Genomic DNA, 15,738 nt, shown 5'->3' on the forward strand with positions numbered 1-15,738 from the left:
GTGTGCGTTAGTGTATTTGCATGGGGCACTGAACATCTGCAAACAAATGTATGTTATATGTTCCGCTAATAACCAGCTGTGTGTGCCAAACAACTCCAACATATTTATTATCATGGCATCTTTTCTGTCCTGTCAACCCATTTCATGAAGACATTATAAGGCACTGCTTTATCGTGATGGTCATAAATATGCCAGCCCTCCATGTCTGTCTTCTCCTTGGCCAAATTCTAATCGGTAATGATCGTTTAAGTGGCTCACACCTTCTTTAAGGATATGTGGGTGTATGAAATTAGGGTTGATTAGGAAGCAGTCTCTGATGCAAATGCTGTGTTCTTTTCAGTATTAAAAGAAAAACTCAGAAGCTGGTGAAAATCTGATTTATTTGTCACTTTCACCCTCCACTTTCTCTCTGTAATCAGTGGCTCTGATGATCTTTGTGCAGCTGCATTCTCTCTTTCTCCACCTGGAGGCGTTCTCTCTCAATCTGCAGTCTGCCGCCTCAAATTTGAAGAACTGCAGTCTCTCCTTCTCCAGCTGCAGTCTCTCTTTCTCGAGTTTTAACCTCTCTGTCTCCAGATCCACCACCGACATCCATCCTTTACCTTCCTTCTCTCTCTCCCTCTGTCCATCATGAGTACAGGATAAAGAAGGCGTGGAGGACGAGGGCGGGCCTTGTTGCGGTGGCAGGTTAAAAGAGGAGTCTATGTGCTCTGATTGGCTGAGGAACAAAAGTCTCAGCCTCTCCCTCTCCACCTGCAACCTCTCTCTTTCCAGCTGCAGTCGTTCCCTCTCCACCTCCATCTGATGAAGTCGCTCCTTCTCCACCACCAGCCGCTCTTTCTCCACCGCCAGGCGTTCGGTTTCCACAGCTAGGCGTTGTTTTTCCAGCTCCAGTCGCTGTTTCTCAACAGCGACCAGAAACCCTGCGCCCATGTTTTCATGATTGTTGAGTCCACTCAGAGCATGAGGCGCCATTCCCATCAGGCCGGCAGCCAGCGGCAGGTCTCGGTTGGTGGTGGAGCTCGGAGTCTTGGAAGAGCCGAGCGTGCCCAAGTCACTGTGGCAGTAAACATCGCCAACATGCCCGTCGCCACGTGACTCAATGTCGCTGAGGAGGGAGGGAATATCATCTTCATCTATTTCTCCATCTCCCACATCACCATCACCATCCAGCTGGAGGGAGAGAGTGACATCATAAAAGGGACACTTGCGATTTTACATACAGTATGTAGTTCAGTTTACTCATCATGCAAGTACTGTTACTCAGCTTGTGAGAACAGCTGTGTAATTTCACTCTGGAGAGACTTTTTCAAATGTCTAAATGTCTAATGAAAGATGAAGGAAGATGTGATCAACATGCATTATGGGAAATGTAGGTTTGACCTATACAAAAGACTAAACATCAGAATATGCAGACTTCTCCAGCTTCGATATTGTTTATCTATGATGCACAGAATGTTGTACAGTTTTTATACTGACATTAGATTTATTTTGTGTGTTAGCATATTACCATTTTTGAGTCACTGTAAGGTAGTATTTTGTATCTCAAGGGTTCGTCTCCTAAATGATTTACACCCCAAAGCAATGAGACTCCAACTGATACTTTCATGTGCTATACGTTTACCATGTTGTGGTCTGACACAGAAAACCACCTCTAACACTACTGCAGATTGTCTGGCTGATGATATTGAGACTGGATGCGCTGTAATAACACTGGTAAGAAGTAAAATGGAAGATTTGTTCAAGTAACAATTAGTAATAAAAGGACTTACAGCCAAGGAGGTCAGACATTTTCAAGATAACTGTTAACAGATCTTTGTGCAATCACAAAAAAAGTTACATTTCGATGTCGAGTTTAAACTAAATCCTCATTAATTAATACCTCTTTCATTTAATTCGATCTCCACCTTGTGAACCTACATGAGCCAAATCAAAAGACTGGATTAACAAGAGCCACTTGAGCTACATAATGTGTCACATAATCACAGTGATATATTAAACCTAACTACCTCTGCTGGTGAGGACATTCATTAAGCTAATTAACACATTAGCAAATACTTACATGTCAATACAGACTACTTGTTCCCTCATAACAGGAGTGGCTTTAACACGAGCTCTGTATCAAAAAGCATTAAAGTGTCTGAGAGAATCACTTCGTCCTCACGTCCATGAAAATTTATTCAATAGACTTTGATAGGTTTAATCAGAATATGTAACCTATAAAGGGAATCTGTGGGGTAAGGACAAAGGTTCTGTCTTCTGTTGTTACTGTACACACACAGGCACTACTGGATGATGCGTTTCTGTCTCTTACTCTGTATTCACTGACGTGGTCCTCCATCTTCATGTCTGGCGGTGCCATCAAGGCTTGACCGCTCGGCTCACCGAGAGCCGCCAGCTCCGGCCAGTCGCAGTGACAGTCCTTTGGGAGGCCTGAGAGGTCGAGCAGCTGGTCGCACCCAGACCCCAGAGAAGCTGCCTCATGCTCAGGGGAGGACTGATCGTACTCCGTCTTTGGGGCCAGAGACGAGGGTGAGGAGAAGGAGAGAGAGAACTCGGCCTGAAGCTGTTTCCTCTTCATCAGTGCACGCCAGTCCAGGTAACGTCGCTTCACCTGTAAAAGAGAAGTTCAGGAACCAGCGTTAATTAAGAAATTAAAGAGGGTGAGCTTTTTATTTTTCTGAAGGAACTCCAAGAAATAAAGACTGGAAGATGATAAAAGTGTGATTTCAACACAGAAATAAACACACTTCAGCAGCAGTTCGTAACTCGCCCTCCCCCAGTGAGTTGACACCTCGTGCCACTTCTTCCCATGCCTGTCTCTTCAGCTCATTAACAGCTGTGTTCTGTTAAGACACAAAGAAGAGAAGAAGATCAAGAACAAACAATTACATTGTTTTATTCTGACAAGGAGCTTTATTGGCTGTGGAGTGTGGTGATACATAATTTAAAAATCTGCTAATCATATATCAATCAATAGTTAGATTTTTTTTCATAAATGCAAAATATAAACATTTTTGACAAGTATCCCTTAAATGTAAAGTTTTTTTTTAAGAACTGTGACCAAAGTTTGTGTATGCAAGACATTTTTCAGGTGGAAAATAAACCATCAGTGCTCTCTGGTGGTCAATGGAGATAATGAGACACTGCTTCTAAATGATTTTAAACATATCTTGGCATTTCTGTACTGCAGTTTCATGTAACTTATTGGCCTACATAGATGTTGGTGCCAGTGTATCTATTAATATTGGCCAATATATTGACCTGGGGGATAGATCAGTCTAGTTTTTTACCTGTAGCTGTGACTTGCTTTTTAGATTAGCATGTCAGTAAACTGTGTCAAAACCCCCCTAAACGAATCTGTGCTATTCTGTATATATTATAAATCTGAAAAAAACATGAGTGCAGCTTTTTTGGCGACAATGAGTGAGTACACTCATTGAGACTTACATGAAAAAAACTGGTTTAAAAACTTAATTTGCACATTTAACTTTGAGGTTTCAAAGAGGTACAGAAAGGCAGAAAGTTGCTAATTAGACAGGACAGGAGAATTAGCTAATTGGTCTGTGCCGCTGTTCTTGCTGCTGCTGATGTGCTTAGCTTGGCACACGCTTCAGACGACAGAGATCACAGAGAATGATCAGAGAAAAGCTACACCTGCTGTCTGGAGAACAACACATCCCTCCTCTTGTGGATCTCCCTGATGAGAGTCTGTGTTTCTCTCACGCTGTAGTTGCTCTTCCTTTTCCTCTTCAGATGTTTCACCTGCAGGAAATCCAGCTTGGCAGCAAAGAGGGTAAAGAAAGATAGAGAGAATAACAGAGGGACAAAGAGGTGGAGTTATCAGAAGAGAGAGGGACAACAGAAACAAGGCTACAGAGAGAGGCAGGTCAAAGGTCAGAGTAAAGAGGTGACAGCCCTCAGATGGAGAGAAGTGTGGACATCTGTTGTAAAGGTTAGTCCATATGTAGCAGTATAGCTTCCCATCAAAAACACAACAGTTTTCATTGGGGAGGAATTTTGCTGTGGCTCCAGCAGTCCTTGTGATGTTTCCCACGTGGGAGACTGATCCCAGCTGTTATACTACAGGCTGTGTAACGACATCCGAGACTTGGAGTTCTGAAAATATCCAGTGGAAAGAAGTGTGTGTAGCTGCAGAGGTCACGCCAGGTGTGCTGGAGGAGTAAATCGTCAAAAGCCCTCTTTTTTCCCAGATTCAGTGGAGGGTTCACTCCCTGCCTTGATGAGGCCCTGATGTGATGTAGGTGAGGCCAGAGAGAATTGTTCTAACAAGATTTGCTGGATTCTCCACCTGTATTTTCTGGACTGGATCGCTGCCAGGCTGCCAGGAGTTTACATGGGTAGAGAAGCATCACAGGCTGAAATGGCTCAGCAGTCTTCCTGCAGATAAAACAGAGTAGTTAATGTTGAGAATCAGAACATTAAAAACCTTTGATGTGAAAAAAGGGAGAAATCACAGATGAATGATATCCTCTTCCAGGCCAAACATACATGCAACAGCTGTATGTGACCTAAGAAGCAGCCAAATTACAACATAGAGAAAACAGTCTGCAAATAAATAAATAAATAAAGTGAATAAAGCACATAACATGTAGTTTAAGTATAATACGTTACTGTCACCTTTTTTTTTACATGGAAATGCTGACATGTGGTGCCTTAAGGTTAAGGTTAAGGTGGAAAGGTGGAAACTCATTTTATGGTAGATCACTGGAAAGATGCTCTTTTTATGGGTCGCAGTGTGGGAATTATTTTTGTGATTCATTCATTCATTCATTCATTCAATCATTCATTTTTGAGTCATTAATGATCCCTCATTAACTAAAATATAAAACAATCGTCAATTAACAGTCAATAAACAGAAATGCAGATTTTTTTTTAGGTTGAATGAAAACATGGTGAATTTGCAGATGCTGACTTGTCAGCAAAGAAATTCTGCTGATGTACCAATTTTTTCTGCAGCACTTTAACCAGCAACGTGGCTCTTACCTCTCCTGTTTAGCTACTACAGCCAAACACTCAACAATCTAATACATATATTTTATAAAATATACTAAAAATAGTCAATTTACATAAAAACATACATTTCATGAATATTTTACATGTACGTTCACTGTTAGCCTATATGCACACAAAATACCTATATATGCTATATGTGCTTCTAGGTTATGCCCTCGTGTGTCTCCTAAATATTTCTAATTAAAATAACGATTTTTTTTTTCGAGGGATATAAGGAGATTCTTATTTTTCTAACCAGACGAACACAATACATTTTCATCATCACGATCAGAAAAGTAATGTTCTTTTATGCATTGTCTGTCCTCCTATCACCTCCAGTGAAGCATTATTTGTGATATATCGTGAAAACAACTCACCTTGAGCATACAGATATACCGCAAGCAAAACAACATCGGAGAAATGCAATTTTCATGCTGCTTTCATGGACACCTCGGAAAACTTATAATACGATTTTCAAATTGTGCAGAAGATTCAGATGCTAGTCGGAAAGTCAGTTGAAATAGCCCTGCAATAGAAGAATTTCAGTTTTTGTTTTTGTTGTTGTTTTTATTTACACGCAGCACATCGCTACTTTTGCAGTGGAGAGGGGGTACCCACTTATTCAGAGTTGTACGCGATGTGATATATTTCAGGTAACCTGGGTGACATACGACACTTTTACCGTTTTCACACAACCTCACACATTTCCCTCTCAAGTGTAACATCTCAACCACGCGAACACTGCAGTACAATCAAGGCATTTTTCTCACTACTTCAACGCGACTTGTTTGTATTTAAAATATTCCTGGCAGCATGTGAAGGTGTCGTTAGTTGATCGCTCCTATTGGTCAATCCTCCACCGCGCCCACTTATGACGACATTGACTCTCGCCGGGACTCACTGCTGTCTCAGCCAAACTGTTTGTAACTCGGGTCTGTTTAGAGTAGTTTTATGAACAGCTCTCATGTCACTGCTCACCAGTGAAACCCGGAATGTCTCAGATTGAACATTTCCTGAGTGTTGTTGCCAGTCAAACCCCTACATGCTAACGCGTGATGCTAACGTTAGCTCACTAAGAGTGTGTGAGCAGCCTGAAGTTAAGTCGAGTCCAGATGACAGGGTGGGACAGAGGTGAGGAGATGGGGTCTGTCCGGTGGGCTTTTCGCTGTGGGTCGTGGACACCGAGCAGGTGCGACTGGCTGTTCGCTGCCCGCTGCATTCAGAGAGAAGAGAAAGACAGGATCGGGCAGTTTGTGTTTGCCAAGGATGCGAAATCAGCCATGGTGAGTCTGACTGTAAAACTTTCTGTCAGCTTCCCCTCTCACATCATATCAGGATACCCGTTTGTAACCTTCTGTGTGTATGTTACCCCGTCAGGCTGGCAGGTTGTTGCTCAGGAGGTTTGTCTGTGAGAGGATGGGGGTCCCATGGACAGAGATCAGACTGGAGCGATCTCCCAGAGGGAAACCTTACCTGACAGCACCGCTGATGGTTAGTTGGTCTTCTACAAATACTGCAGTGCAAGATGGGAGACACACTTGGATGTTTAGTACTTTAAATCATATTTGCACACTCTAACACTTTACTTTAAGTCCCCCCCAGTAATAAGCAGTATATTAACATTTAGTTTTAACACACTATGATGTAGTTGTGTAAGCAGATGTAAGTGTTTATTAGTGTGTCCTGTGGGCACCCATAAGAGGAGTCCGTTAATAAATGATAATTTAATAAAACATACTTGTAACAATATAAATTATGTCCTCATTGAAGAAGTTATAATTGTTTAATTTTTTTCCACGAACAAGCAATACCCCATAACCCTAGCCTAAGTGCAACCTCGACACTGGTCATCCTAAGCTCAAGACATAAATAAACACTACAGCCTGAACAGTTTTGTTTGACTTACTTTTCTCTATTTCAGTCTAGAACTTAACATAGAAGCCACCAAGTAGTTCCCTGATACTCATGTTTATTTTCCTATAATTGAGTATATTTATTATTGCAATATCTCCCCTCTCATCGTCTGCACCCAGGACAGTTCAGATTCAGATGCTGCCTGGAGTTTCAACCTCTCTCACCAGGGGGACTATGCTGTACTCGCTGCAGAGCAGGGGGGGCAAGTGGGAGTGGATCTCATGAAAACCACCATGCCAGGTAAATGCTGAGGTTAACTTTTAAAGCAACACTAATAATATCAATTAATATTTGCAGATGTGCTGAGATCTATGTATATATCACTGGGTATTAAATCATAAAAATAGAGCTTTTATAGTTTATAGTTTTCCAATTTTTCAAACTGGATACAGATAATCCTTACAGAAACCAGTATAGTCCATGAGTAAAATGACATCCTCCTTAGAGCTGAATGAACATGCTCACACATAACAGAGCAACCTGAAGTGGCCATACATTGTAAATTTGTTGTGTTTTTTCTTCAGGCAAAAAACAAGCCCCCTCATCCCAGGAGATTAGATGTCACTTGCTGAAATATTATCTGGGAAAAAAGGCAAAGGAAAGAAGTGAGCAGCTATAGTCAAGTAGTGGGCCAGATGAGACTAGCTTTGAGAGTAAGGTCAGCTGTGTGAAGAAAATGGAGAAAACGGAGTAAGAGAAGGCTTTGAGAGGACTGCAGTCTGAACAGTTTTGGCATTAAGCATGGGAAATAGTTTGACTTCGGGACAAAAAAGCACACACACATGTTATTACACACACACAGACACACACACACACACACACACACACACACACACACACACACACAGAAAACAACAAGGATAAGGCAGAGATGGCTTTGTTTGTGTATTTTCCAACTCAACCACAAGGGGTCAGTGTTGTCTTGTGGGTGTGAAAGCTGTAGGCCAAGGCTTCTTGTGTGTGTGTGTGTGCGTGTGTGTGTGTGTGTGTGTGTGGACTACATGCTTGCGAGTCCACAGGAATCACAAAAGCTTTGTGTTTGAAATAATCTTAAGAAACTCTTTTTCATTTGACACCTTCCTCCATCTTCGTCTTTCCTCACATTGCTTTCTGTTCATCTCCCTCCTCTCCTTCCCTTCTGTCTCCATCTTCCTCTCTCTTTCCTTCCTCTTCCCTGTCTTTTCTGCCCTCCCTCCCTCCAGGTAGCAGCTCTGTGCCGGAGTTTTTCCGCATCATGACTCGTCAGTTTACAGCGTACGAGTGGAGCGTCATCCAATCAGCCGGCTCAGAGCACCAGCAGCTTGCCGCGTTCTACCGCCACTGGGTAACCATAGCAATCACACTACCCTGTCGTCACATTGCATTGCTGCTGGGTCCTGCAGGCGGTGTTTTTTTTTTGTATATGTGTGTGTGTGAGAATGAAACATAGGGAGAAAATAACGTTGCCAATATCCTTTGAGATGCACTTTTCTTTATGTCTGTCTTTTCTTCACATTGGGACACATTGTGCATTTCATCCTCACAGACACACACAATCCTTTCTTTCTTTTCCCTTTTTTCCTTTTTAACATTAATCTAATTTTCTTTCCTTCCTACACACACACACACACACACACACACACACACACACACACACACAGATGGACAGCAACAGCAATGGTGGTGCTAAGTAAAGATGTTGTGAGATTGAGAGGGTGGCACAGAGACGTCAAACTCTGATATCATCACCACACTGTTGACTAATGACAGAGCTCGACGGTTGCCATGGCAATTAGCCTTGTAATACTGTTATTGTGGCTCATTGGCTGCCGAGCAGGGTTGGATTTGGCTGGACACACACACACACACACACACACACACACACACACACACAAACAAAGTTCCTCTTTTGTATACACACTCTGTTGTACATGTGTGCATAGATTCCCATCTGTTGTGGTTTAAAATTTTTGTGCTACTGAGCCAAAATACAAGACACACACACACACATAAAGAAGAACACACAGACTGTCCTTCTCAGCTGTCAGACATATAAACATAATTTTTTTCTTTATGTGCCTGTGATGATTTCCTGCATGCCACTGAAATTGTTTGCTCCCTTTCCACCAAGGCCCTGAAGGAGAGCTTCATCAAAGCCATTGGCACAGGTCTGGGCTTCAACCTACAGAGGGTAGAGTTTCACCTGCCTTCTGAACCACTCACACAGGGCCCGGTGCTGCGCCAGACCAAGATGCATCTAGATGAGGAAGAAGAAGAGGACTGGATATTTGAAGTGAGTCTGTTTGATGGCAAGTGCGATGAGTACAAGAGGAAAAAAAAAACTACTATCAACATTCCTTAAAAGCTTGACTTAGTCTTTCTTGTGCGTGTTCTGTCAAATTACAAATTAAAAACAGACTGAAGATGGATGCAATGGTTTAGCCACTACATTTCAAAAAAGCGTGGGCTTGCACACATCCCAAAGTGAAACAGCAACATGTCTGTGTTGGAAGCAGCCTACAATGATTTCGGCTGCTGATCAGTTGCCAGATTTAAAAGGCATTTTGCCAAACTGTTTTATTTTCTGTTTTCCACTAGTGTCATAGCTTGTTTAAGATGCAATGGGCTTAGATATTTCATTTGGATTCTGTGTTCACTGCTCATTAGTGTCCAGAATGGGTTCTTTTCTCAACTTTTAAGCCTACATGGACGAGAAGTCCTTTAAGTGCTTAGACGAATGGAAATCTGAACATCTAGTTTTTTGAGGCAACTCCATCTCTATTGTAAAATCATGTGATACATTCAAAAACTCTAATACAGTTATTGACTGGTGATTGTTTATTTTTTTATTTTATTAGGGAGATTCGTGTCATTTTTAGAAGAGTAGCATGTATTGCAGCAGTTGGAGGAAGCCTTTAGGAAACCAAAGAGCTTAAAAGCAGTGGTGCTGGAGGGTGCTGGAGGGTGCTGTGGGGTCCTCAGTGCTCCGCCTCCCAGTGGCTGCCCCCTGGGAGGTATTTGCAAAGTGAGTCACAGGTGGTCCTGTAGAGAAACGCAGACAAGGTGGATAGGGGGGCTCTCAAGTGGCCCTCCAGCCCTCCATGACAAGAGATCAGAGGAGTGCAGCTTTCTGTCAGAGCAGAAGAATCATCATTCCTCTCCCCTTCTATTTCCCATTTCATCTCCTCTTTTTCCGTTCTTGTCTTCTCTCATCACCTTCATTCCCCCTCCTCTCCACTTTCCCTTTGATGACCTCTGCAATATGTCCTTCTCTTATATATCTCAGGAACGCCTTGAGCGAATGTCTTAAAATTGACCACAAACGTTCACTTGGACTCATGGATGGGCTGATTAGATTTTGGTGGTCAAATATCAAAGGTCACAAACACTCACAGCTCTCCAACAGCTCACAAAACACATTTTTGGCCATAATTCAAGATTTCATACACTAATTATGACAAAATTTCACACAAAGGTCTAACAGGAGTGATGACATTTTATATCCAAAAGGTCAAAGGTCACCTTTCACTGTGACATCATAATCTTTTCTGGCCATTATTCAACACTGTAACTCAAGGGCAGAAGAGTAGATTGTGACCATATTTCCTGTAACTTGACTGGTGGGTGGAGGCATATAACCGTGAGATGGTAATTGTAGTTCCTCTCTATTCCTCCTCCTCTCCACCCCTCACTCCTGTCCTCCATGCCCAGTGGCAGAGGGATTAGGAAGTGACTGCTAAAAGGTTACCACTGGTTTGAGAAGGTTTCCTCTCCTCTTCTCTCCTCTCCTCTCTTTTCCTCTCCTCTCCTCTCCTCTCGTCTCCTCTCCTCTCCTCTGTCGAGGTCATGGTGGTCTAATGCTGTTTTTGTGTCTGTGTTTTCACACTAGGGAATAACAGCTCACTTGTATCGATCGCAGGTAGCTGGTAATGCATGTGTCCTGTTTTTAACTATAGAACTATAGACTGTAGGGCAAAAGTGAATTAACAGCAACATACTGTACAGTATGTAGGATTTGTAAAGGGTACAAAGGATGAAGAGATGCAGGTTGTTGCAAGAATAAATGAAGCAAAGAGGAAAAGTAGTTATTATTATTATTTTAATAATTTATTTTATAAAACTGAAAAAGTCCCCCTACACTTTTGTATGTATTTAGTGTTATAATTCAGATGTAGGAACAAGCTTCACAACAGTTCCATGTTTAGAAGAGCCACAAAGATTCGGTTGACTGTTAAATAAAACAGATTGACAAAATGCACATATGACCAGCTTAGAAAGTGACCAAAAGAAAAATAAGGGCAAAATTACCAAATAGAGGTAGAACAGCCATGGAATACCCTCCCACTGTCCACAGTTTAACAAAGTGTGCAAGTCTGCTTAAAAGATTGACATTAATGCCTCCAGAATATGCCAACTGTAGTCAGCAATGATTTAACCAGACAAATACACAAGTGAGTTTAGTGGTAACACTGAATACTATACAAAAACATGGAGGCTATAATAAATTATAACATCACAAACCAGGAGGTCACGCACTTGAATAAAATAAAATGTCATATTTTAGTAAAGTGTAATGACACAAAAACATGCACACCTGACTACACTCGGTGTAACAGCTCTTCTCTCTGTATTTCCTCAACAACAGCAACACATCATTATTTGTGATCAGCGACTGATTGCAGTCACCTAAAGAGGTCAAATGAACTCAAAGCGAATCGATTTCTCGGATTGGTCTCAAAAACAAATAGACGCACTCAGAGCTGTGTTACCAGAGAGATGAGCAGCAGTGCTGTTGACCTCACATCCTCTTCCGCACTGTGTGCTGATTGGCTGGATCAGAGTGCAGCTATAAGACTTATTACTTCCTGCTGACCTCTGGTGGTGTCACCCCTGCAGGCTTTTAGAGACAGATGCTGAGGGAAGTTATAAACAGAACACTCATACATTCAAAACAGACTGTAAAGACACCAGTGCTCTCCTCTTTATTATCAGCAAAGTGACAAAAAAGATGAAAAAATTTGAATACAGTTCTAGGTGGTGATGTCTCTCCCTGCCATACTCTCTGCCATTTTGTAACTAACTCCCCACTACACACACACACATACATACCATGACCACCTGTTACTGACCAAGTGTATTTTGCCAATATCAAAGGCAAAATACACAATTTTAATAAAAGAAAAAAACAATCACACCATTGGTATATGCAGTACATGTTACAGAGTGGACACAATCCCAAACCAATGGGTGTGGGCATGCTGAGAAATGTATGTGTTCTTTAAAATGTGAATATAAGATGCAAATGCAACCATAGCATGTTTTATGTTAAAGGAAGGAGGCCAACAATGGGGAAGCATCTGCATCGATTCACTTCACACTTCATACATTTCACAAAACTGGATATGAATCTGCTTTTGCCACATGTATTAATCATATGTACTGTAGAATGGATTTATTTCTACAACCTCTATGGTGACATTTTCAGTGAATACATATGCAGCTGATGTTTCTTGGTATCACAGGCACCGTTTCGTCTGGAGAGCAATGTGTTACATGTAAATGCAGGGGTTATCCGACTGCACCTTCACTCTTCTTCACGTCTTCTTAGAAATCATGCAGACAGATACTACATGTAGATATTCACATGCATATATTCAATGTATTCAAGAGATTATGCATGAGTGGACGCATGCTAGGTTAATGTTTGAATGAACGTCTGATAAGGATGTAGGAGTATGCAGTTTTTGTCATCGTGTGTATTTGCGCTGAATTTGAATGAGCTTAAAGGTGATTTTTTTTATTTAGTATGATATGCCAGCTATACACCGTATTTGCATGTGCTGATGTCTGTGTGTGTGTGTGTGTGTGTGTGTGTGTGTATGTGATTGTGCAGGAGAGCTTGCTGGATGATGACCATCATGTTGCTGTGGCACTCGGACCAGCGGACAAAGCAGATTCTGCAGTAAGGATACATAACATTTATAAGTTTTAACATTTGACAGTTGCTTGTATTCAGAATAACTTTGTGAGGAGTATAGGCTAAAGGTTTAATGGTTAAAATTAATCATTAATAGCAATACTATTAGACATTATAGTCTCTTTCTATAATTAAACCCTCTCTTCTTCTATCCCCCCATCAGCCTCATCCGTCATCTCTTCCTCCTCCCACCACATTTACCCTGCTGTCATTCAGCGACCTCATCGCCTCAGCCTTACCTCTGACAGAGGAAGACCCCGCCTACTGGGATAGCTTCAAGATGAAGGCTGAAGCTCCACAGAGACAGAGAGAGACACACCCATCCAAATAACCACCTGTCTCACACTGACACATACCTGCTGTACATACAGACACGTGCACCTTTCAGAAGTGCCAAAGAAGAAACACATGTAGACTGACACTGATGCTGCTTTCTCATTCAACTCAAGTCCACTCCAGTCCTTTCAAATTTATTTATAAAACCAAAAATCACAGGTTTGTGTGAGAGGACTTCAGAATCTATACAGCATCTGACACCCGCTATCTTTAGATCCTCAGTTCAGATAATGCAAAACCTTTACACATTTCATACACACACACAAAAGAATTTCATTAACTTCTTCTTGCCATGTGTTGAGTTTGTGTTTACAGTATGATGAAACTGTCTTTTACAAATAAAACACATGTAGATTATGTAATTTTATGTAATAACTGATCCTTGTACACCCCAACAGCTCTTGAATTGTTCATTGGTTGAAAAACATCTGTAATACAAAGTATGTGTATATAATGTACAATCTTATTTCACATATAAATAGAAGGTGAAAAATTACTTGTAGTCAAATTTCTATGTGGTCATAGATGCAAGGTTTCAATAAAAAGTGTAAAAATAGGAACATCGGACAGAGTTTCTTCTTTTCTTGCAATTATTGAGTTCAGATAAAACATCTGATAACTGCTGCACACTTGGTTGTAAATTTTTTATCTTTTCACTTCTGCTGTCATTCTCCTCTGTGTCCTTTCATTCTTCCTCTCTTACAGGTGCATGTGCATATAGCTGGAAAAATAATTCGATATTATTTATCAGTGTTCAGTGGTATTTCAGATCATGATCACATTGTGTTATCCTACAAAATTCTGCCGTTGATTGATATCATTGATATATTGATTTCAAGCAAAAAAATATTGCTTATAAAAAATTTTTAATGAAAGCTTTTGTTTTACACATTTGAAGTTATTTTATAATGTGAAGCACAACAGTGGAGCACATTTCATTTTAACTTCAATTTCATTATTTTACATTTGATGTTAATTTGCCTTATCATGACCTATATTGATATCCAAAATATTTTTTTTGTAATATTCATATATAGATTTTAGCCATAATGTGCAACCCCATATGTGCATGTATGTGATGTGAATGTGAGTGAGTGTGAGAGAGAGATGCTTGTGTCTGCTTCTGTCTTTCTCTTCTATAGCTAAATGTCTTTCACCCTCGCTTCTGTTTTTAACCTCAGTCTTATCTCGCATTCATTTTCTCCCTTCTTGCTTCCTCTGTGTTATCACTGTCATTTTGTATCTTTCTTTCCTTTTCTCCATCTCTATCTCGTCTCTCCATCTGGTAGTGTATCTATTTTAGTCGAGGACATTTAGTTGACCATCACGTTCTCGCCCTCTCTCTCTCCCTCTCTTTTTCTTTGCAGTTCATTTCTCCTCCATCTTCTCTCTCTCTTTCTCTCTTTCTCTGGAGGTCTGCTCGTAGATGCACTGCCAGTCTACAGGTTCCTTTCTGCATCACATTAATTTAATCACAACCTATAATCATAAGCCTTCTCATCTGCACACATACAGTGTAATGACTGGCTATCCTAGGAAGTTAGAGGTCAAATAATATGCATGCGCCATGTCTGTGACATTACACACTCCCGCTTCCCTCCCTCTTACGTGAACGGATACATAAACACATGAAGTGAAGCCAAGATCATTAAGTTATCCCACTGCCAAAACAATTGTGAATTTATAATTACATATGAATTAAAGTCAGACGATCAATTCTAATCCAAAACAGCTGGAGAAGGAAATTATTGATTGCTATATTTCTCATTACATTTCTGTTATCCACTCTTTTTCCTACCTTCACCACCATGCCTTATTATTTTCACAGCACTGATGTACTTTTGTAACCCTTGAATTTCAGGAAAAAAGAGGGGAATTAGGGGTATTGATGAAATGACAACCTGCTGTCCAGATGGCTTCCATGGAGGTCCTTTGTATGTGAGAGACACAACTAAGTATAGACAGTATGTCAGAGATTGAGTGCAGTCAGTCAAGTGTGTGTGGGTGAACATGTGCATGTGTTACTGTGAATGAAAGAAAAACAGCTTGAAAACACACACACGCATGCACGCACACACGCATACACACACACACACACACACACACACACACACACACACACACACACACGCAAGCATTGCCGCCAGCTGGAGTGAATTACTTTGCCTCCTCACCGTCTTAAATCTTGCGTTCTGTACAGCAGTGAAGGAGGCGAGTCGAGGCAGCGGGGTCAGACTGGAGTCACACAGGCTTTCCTCAGAGAGAGGCCATTTTTAGTTGCTTCAAGTTTACTGCTGTGTTTGTTTTTTTTTTCACATGTGGGATGGAGAAAAGAATGCTTTGGGCATCAGACAGAGTTTAGCCCAAGGTGAGAGATGAGACCCAGCTCAGCCTACTGTTGAGGATAACAGCAAAGTTTCTTCTTCTGGAAGAGGAGAACATTTTGCACCACCTTTAGACTTTCACTAGCACATTTTAAAAATAAGATTCAGTTTAAAATCCGTTTTTAAGTTAAA

The 15,738-nt window shown here is 41.1% G+C and overlaps 2 protein-coding genes across 2 annotated transcripts; one reads left to right on the forward strand and one right to left on the reverse strand.

Moving 5' to 3' along the window:
* Positions 1-415: 415 nt before the first annotated feature.
* Positions 416-3,831, reverse strand: msantd4 (Myb/SANT DNA binding domain containing 4 with coiled-coils; the record flags this gene model as incomplete). Its single annotated transcript, XM_022748421.1, is given in 5 exon segments — positions 416-498; positions 501-1,173; positions 2,315-2,614; positions 2,751-2,846; positions 3,658-3,831. Coding segments are annotated over 5 exon segments (1,326 nt in total), but the record flags the coding sequence as incomplete, so codon positions are not given.
* Positions 3,832-5,906: 2,075 nt separating this feature from the next.
* Positions 5,907-13,776, forward strand: aasdhppt (aminoadipate-semialdehyde dehydrogenase-phosphopantetheinyl transferase). Its single transcript, XM_022748497.1, has 7 exons — positions 5,907-6,299; positions 6,394-6,507; positions 7,050-7,170; positions 8,133-8,254; positions 9,041-9,202; positions 12,803-12,871; positions 13,050-13,776. Exons 1-7 carry the CDS (start codon positions 6,129-6,131, stop codon positions 13,215-13,217), a joined length of 927 nt encoding a protein of 308 aa, XP_022604218.1. The 5' UTR covers positions 5,907-6,128; the 3' UTR covers positions 13,218-13,776.
* Positions 13,777-15,738: the final 1,962 nt, after the last annotated feature.

The sequence above is a fragment of the Seriola dumerili genome, unplaced genomic scaffold (assembly GCF_002260705.1).
Source record: "Seriola dumerili isolate Sdu_G_001 unplaced genomic scaffold, Sdu_1.0 BDQW01000122.1, whole genome shotgun sequence".
NCBI lineage: Eukaryota > Metazoa > Chordata > Actinopteri > Carangiformes > Carangidae > Seriola > Seriola dumerili.

What these genes read in the sequence shown, in the direction of transcription:
- aasdhppt (XM_022748497.1), top strand. Translation starts at nt 6,129, where the DNA reads ATGACAGGGTGGGACAGAGGTGAGGAGATGGGGTCTGTCCGGTGGGCT. An exon ending in AGGATGCGAAATCAGCCATG is followed by an intron (nt 6,300 to 6,393) that starts GTGAGTCTGACT and finishes TTACCCCGTCAG; the next exon opens with GCTGGCAGGTTGTTGCTCAG. An exon ending in AAGAGGACTGGATATTTGAA is followed by an intron (nt 9,203 to 12,802) that starts GTGAGTCTGTTT and finishes GTGATTGTGCAG; the next exon opens with GAGAGCTTGCTGGATGATGA.